Below are 6000 nucleotides of genomic sequence, written 5' to 3'. Positions count from 1 at the left end.
TGGGAAAGTTGTTGTCCCACACACGGATTTTAGGCTGTGTAAGACCAGCTTGTTGTAGAGAATCGGGACAAGCATGGTTAGTATACATGAAAGGTTGAGGGCATAGCTACAAATCGTAATATGGAGGACCAGAAGAGTAAGGAATCTACTGACAAAACTTGGGGACAAAGAGGAAGCCTATCACTCTGTCCAGACAAGGACCAATATGAGTGGTATGGAAAGAGTAATCCAGTCACAGAGAAATATGGTAAGGGCACCCGTATCTCCACCAGAGCGTCTGTAATATTCACGAAGGGGTGCTTGCAAGAAATAGGAAGGTCAACTGCTGATATCTATGAGCTCAAGAAAGATTGTAATCTATAATCTAAGTAAGCATTTCAAACCTCTCCATTCATCTATTATAGACTCGTTTTGAGCATTCACATACTAAAGGTTCAAGTCCAAGAAAAACCTTTTTTTTTCAAAGAAATTTTTTTTGTATTAATGCTTGGACCCAGCTCACTGCCTAGGGAATCTTAGAAACAGGGGCCAACAACCAGGTTGGGGGACTATACAACCAGCGGATCCTCGCTCGGTGAATGGCCAAGCCTTGCAGAAACACACCTGCCTTTTGGCCGTTTTCCGAGAACCCATCGTCCCTCCCCACCCGTATGGCACACAAGGTATACATGAGATCCACAAGGAGTCCAAGAAAATCGATCACAGCATTTTCCTCAGAACAGGAACTCACTGAATTGACTCTTTTCAATGTTGTTTTTTTGAAAAAGATATGCACTTTCTCCTGTGTCTGCAGAAGGACAATTCATTTGATGCCTGCACACACAAAAAAAAAAGATGCTGACATACAAAGGGCTTTCAAATCAAATGAGCATTCTTATATATCCAACTCAAAAGTCAAGGTGATTGCTTCCAATCAGAATTCAACTTCACATTGGATGATCAAATACCAGGAGAAATGCTCATCACAACAGACTGAGTTTCGGATAATCCTAAGTCCCATTCCCTTCCTGCAAGCAGCATCAGTGTGCTACATAAGATGAGAAATGAAACAATATTTGAATCTTGACCTGAGATAATTTCTTCCGAAAGTTTTATCACCATGAGCAGGGTGGTACCATGTGGCTGTATACATGCTGTAATACTTGTCAAATGCCTTATTGAGGCAATAGTTACAACACAACAACTCTCTGGTATTTGTCACATTACAAGTTGGCTTGCAGCACTTCACCTGCCACATCAACAGAGATTCTAAGCAACAAAGACGCAGCGACCAATCCTGTAGCAGAAATTAAAACCCTCCATACAACAGGCAAAAAATGTTCTTCTTTTCAGTTACAATAAGGCAAGGGAAATTTGTAGCTTATATAACCTTAGACAGAATCAAACAAGTGTTCATATTGTTTATAAATGTTCAAGAAGCAAGCATAAAAGACACTTGCTTAACAGCTGGAATCCTTAGAGCTTGTTCTAGCAGGGTTTGCTATATGTCGCAGGTTGCTATCTTCCCACCATGAGGGTGCAAACTGTACACTCAACCAGATCAATCTAATCATAGGGCCATGTGATGCTACCTCAAAGGCTAAGGCATTAACCGCTAGATAGGGAGGGAGAGAGGAGAGAAGACAGCAGATTTGAGTTTGCGGGAGAAGGAGAGCTTTAAGTTCTTATCCCAATCCAGAGATCCCCTTGCCCTCAAAGTTACATATGGTGGCTGTATGGCACATAGACGGATCAGGGTGTTCAACCAGATTCCACCCAAAGTGTTTCCAAAGAGAGGTGCTAGTCAGCACCCTACTTAAAGATTAGGACATTCCAGCATCTCTGCTGCCAAGATTATACTTCGTCTTGCAGGCCAGGATTGGATCAAGGCACCTGGATCCTCGAACATGTTAGGTGCATTCAGGATTCTTTAAGGACCCTTACCTGATTGTCAAAGCACCTCCCACCACTGTTTTGTGCAGCCACTTGGAGCTCCTGCAGACAGCCCATTAGGCCAAACATTAATACTTCCCCCTTTGCACTCATTTCACCCCCCTTCGTCCTCTTTTTGCCTTTAACATTGCATTGTGCGGGCTGCTCTCTCTCTCTCTTACAGACCCGCAGGTTTGGCTTGCCTATACTTCCACTTTATATGATCAGATCGACTTATCCCATGTGCCTAGACCCACCTCCTCTGCCTTATTCTCATCCAATAGTGTCCGAGCAGCAGCTCATCGTTTGAAGACTGGGAGAGCTAAGGACCATGATGGATTGCAAGCGGAGTATGTAATCCATGGGATTGATGCCTTAGCTACAGTCCTCTCCCGTCTTTTTAACGAGTCCATTTGTACAGGTCTTCCACCTAGTTGGCTAGAAAATACTATAGTACCCATACACAAGTCGGGGGATCCTTTGGAGGCGTCGAACTACAGGACCATTATGATTGGCCATGTCATGGCCAAGATTTATGCGACCATTCTAGAAGGACATATAATAGACCACTTTGTCTCCGACACTCTTTGGTCTCTATATCGATGAGTTAGAGATGTACATACAGACGATGGGTGGTACAAGTTCCTTACTGGCAGGATCCACGATACCGATTCTCCTCTATGCAGATGACGTGGTTCTTATTTCTTCCTCCCAGCAGGGTTTACAGGCACATCTCCATGCACTCCACAGCTTTTGTCAGGACAGAGGGTTGTCTGTAAACCTTGGGAAGACCAAAGTCATGGTCTTCAACAAGTCATACCAGGTTTATAGGAGAGGCGAGTTCTCTTTCACATTTGATGGGCAGGAGGTGGAGCTAGTCAGGGAGTATACATATTTGGGGGCCACATTTAGAGGTCCAGTCTTCACCATGACGCATGCAGCACGAGATAGGATCAGTAGAGGGTATGCCGCCTTGGCTCTTCTCGAGAGGCAGTGTGCACAGTCACATTTTCAGCATCCCGACACGAAGTCCTTACTTTTCGATACGCTGGTGAGACCTGCAATCATGTATGCTAGCCCCTTTTGGGCAGGAGATCTCAGTGTTGCAGATTGGAGACGAGTAGAGAGGTTACAGATCATCATGTTCTCCAGATTGATCAGAGCGAAGCCCACGGTACCGCATCAGATTACGTTCGCAGAGTTCGGAGCTACACCCCTAGCGCTAGATGTAGCATTTCAGTCAGTTACATACTTGCATAGGATCAGGGCGCTCAGAGACTCAGCAGCAGGCAGAGCACGATTACCGTGGCTAGCACTGACATCCTCGCAGATGTTAGCGGAGAGAGGTCATACTTTTTGTTGGTACCACACACTCTCCACATGGCTCACCTCGCTGGGCTTGGATATGGATAGGCTGCCACCATTTCGATACAGCATAGATGCCCCTCGCCTCCCTCTCACTCGACATGAGCTCAGCCAGGTTATCAGGGCAGATTTGTTGCAGCTACACACGTTTCGCACTTGGGTTCATCCCACGGAGCTTCCTACGAAGATGGCCACATATCGTGACCATTTTCTCAGGATTTCAGAGGATGGCTTCATCATATCCCCAGGATATATCGGCGTTCATATGTCGCACTCACTCAGAATTGCCTTGGGCCAGCTCAGGGTATCTTCCCACAGATTAGACGTTGAGGCCGGCAGGATGCGTCGTACAGCTACCGGACATAGACCCAGGCGAGAGACTAGGATATGCCCTTATTGCACTATGGGGGAGGTGGAGACTGAGGAGCACTTTGTTTGCAGATGCCCTTTATATTATGAGATCCGTGGCAGATTTCACTGCTTATTTGGGCACGGATTTGGACCTCTCTCTCGGATTATGGAGTATGAGGATCAGTATTGCTTAGCGTTGTTCATCAGGGAGATCACCAGATACAGAGAGAGATTCCTCAGAGAGCACCGTCGCATCCCTGCCAGAGACCTGGTTATTCATGAGGAGCAGGACGAGGCGCAGGACCATGAGCACAGAGATAGCCCATCTTGCCAGAGAGCACCGATGGTTCCACCCCGAGGATGTACATATGACATGATCCGGCAGCACCGCAGGATGATCTTACACAGAGGCCGTACCCGTCGCTTTATTTCTAGACGACGGAGGATGATGGCAGATTTTCGGAGGAGATTGCTCCATGGAGACTTGGCACCGCCAGCAGCCCATTTGACACTTGCCCAAATCTTCACACTCATGGCAAAAGGCATGGTCGATGGCCATGACTTCCATCATTTCTTTGGATCACAGACCCCTTAGGGAAGACGATGTTCCTCATATTTCATATTTTACATTTTGAATCTAGGCATTTTTGGTACTCTATTTCATTTCATTTTGTATCTAGGATTTTTGTAGCCATTTTTGGCATCTTAGCGGTATTACGATGAGGCCACCTAGTTGGCGCATCGTTGATGATGTATTTTCCTTTCGGATGATTTTGTGTCCCATAGGCCATGTATGGCCTTCCGTGGACCTTTAATAAAATTTCTTTCTTTCTTTCTTTCTTTCTCTCTCTCTCGCCATCTCAAGATGCCCACACACAGCAGCTGAAAAATGCACTCAAGCATGGGTTAGCTAGGCCTATATCTAGGTGTGTCCAAGTTCACCAACTCCAAGCACTCCATACCTGCAAACACCGCAACGTTAGCAAGGACCACATAGGGGAAGCTGGCAAGATCACCTCCCTGCCATAGATCCAGTACATCGGATCTCCCACTGAGCCTGAGTCTAGGCCAGCACCAAGCCCACATCCTCTCCCAAGCATCTTCAGATACCCACCAGGTCCAGGTGCAGGGATTGAAATGCTTAAGCCTGCTCTAGGTCCTAGCGTCCTAGAGAGCCCATCCCCATGGGATCCTCAAATACGAGCCCATGGCTCCTATTTATAGACTCACCCAAGGGTTTAGGGTGCCCACACACCTTGTGTAGTATGAACTTAACGTTAGAGTTAACTAACTCTAAGGGACCCCTTTAAATGGGTCAGGTGCTCGGACCTAACCTCATTCTAACGCCAGTGTCCTAAAGTGAACATAACATACTCCCACCTCAAAACTACCTTACACTAAGAAGTCTTGAGTGAGAAACTCAGGAGATTGCCACTTGATGGATTCAACATTCCCCAAGTGTAATCATCATCCAATCGATTCCTTCCATTTAATAGAACTGAAAATACTCCTATTCCTAAGTGGTCGTTCCTTATCATCCGAAATTGCCTCTGGTTTCGTGAAGGATATAGGTCGAAAGATCCCCCAAATGAACAAGTTTCTCACATACAAGGCCTCCTTCAATCGACTGACATGAAAGATTGGATGCACCTGCACTCCAAGCGGTAACCCCATGTCATAGGCAACATCATTGATTAAGCGGATCACACGATAAGGCCCACAAAAACGAGCAAATAGTTTGTAGACCACTCCAATTCGTAATGTCTGAGAATCCTTGAGAATTCTTGAATAAATGAACTGGCCAATCACGAACACTTGAGGCGAATGCTTCTAATTAGCAGAAAATCTAGGTCTATCTTGAGCTGTGCATAAATTCTAGTTAGCAAATGACATCTCATGTTGTTCTTGCAAAAATTCTGAAGCAGCTCAAAACTTGATGTTTTAGAGTCCAATGGTCCATGGAGCCTTATGCTGAAAACCATACACCATCATGAATGGACTCAGCTTAGTGGTTGTATGCATTGCACTATTATATGAAATTTCAGCCATTGAAAGATACTCTTCCCAATCAAATTGCTTATGAGAAACATAAGCACAAAGCAAGACCATCTGGATCTGGATGGTTAGCTGAACTCAGCTTCGTGTCCAAATTCTTGAACACCTCACACCAGAAGTGACCTGTAAATATTGTGTTCCATCCCAGGATGTCCTACACGAGGGCTGTCATGAATTCATAAAGGACTTTCTTCCTCATGTCTTGAACACCTAGTACACAAACCTTGCCTTTTCGGAATAAAAGTCCACTCTGAATAGAGTGGACGTGTTGCCATATACGGCAGGAACTTGATCATGCTCATATGAGCCTAAAGAAAA

The 6000-nt window shown here is 45.5% G+C and overlaps 1 protein-coding gene across 4 annotated transcripts in view; it reads right to left on the bottom strand.

The window, feature by feature from the left end:
- Window positions 1-496: 496 nt before the first annotated feature.
- The window catches only part of LOC147895444 (uncharacterized), a 76750-nt gene continuing 71246 nt past the window's right edge, over window positions 497-6000 (bottom strand). For 3 of the 4 annotated variants that reach the window (XM_087383888.1, XM_087383890.1, XM_087383892.1), the window contains 3 exons: window positions 1116-1228; window positions 948-1007; window positions 497-813 (listed from right to left, as the gene is read on the bottom strand). In XM_087383888.1, the coding sequence (XP_087240014.1) occupies window positions 714-813; window positions 948-1007; window positions 1116-1228 (273 nt within the window). In that variant the 3' untranslated portion in view covers window positions 497-713. Of the gene's footprint in view, window positions 814-947; window positions 1008-1098; window positions 1229-6000 lie in introns of all 4 variants that reach the window. The other variant, XM_087383891.1, reaches the window with a different exon arrangement.

Source organism: Dipteris shenzhenensis, chromosome 13, assembly GCF_047967505.1.
Source record: "Dipteris shenzhenensis isolate YYH24624 ecotype China chromosome 13, Dip_SZ_1.0, whole genome shotgun sequence".
Taxonomy (NCBI): domain Eukaryota; kingdom Viridiplantae; phylum Streptophyta; class Polypodiopsida; order Gleicheniales; family Dipteridaceae; genus Dipteris; species Dipteris shenzhenensis.
This window is presented reverse-complemented; position numbering and strand designations above follow the sequence as displayed.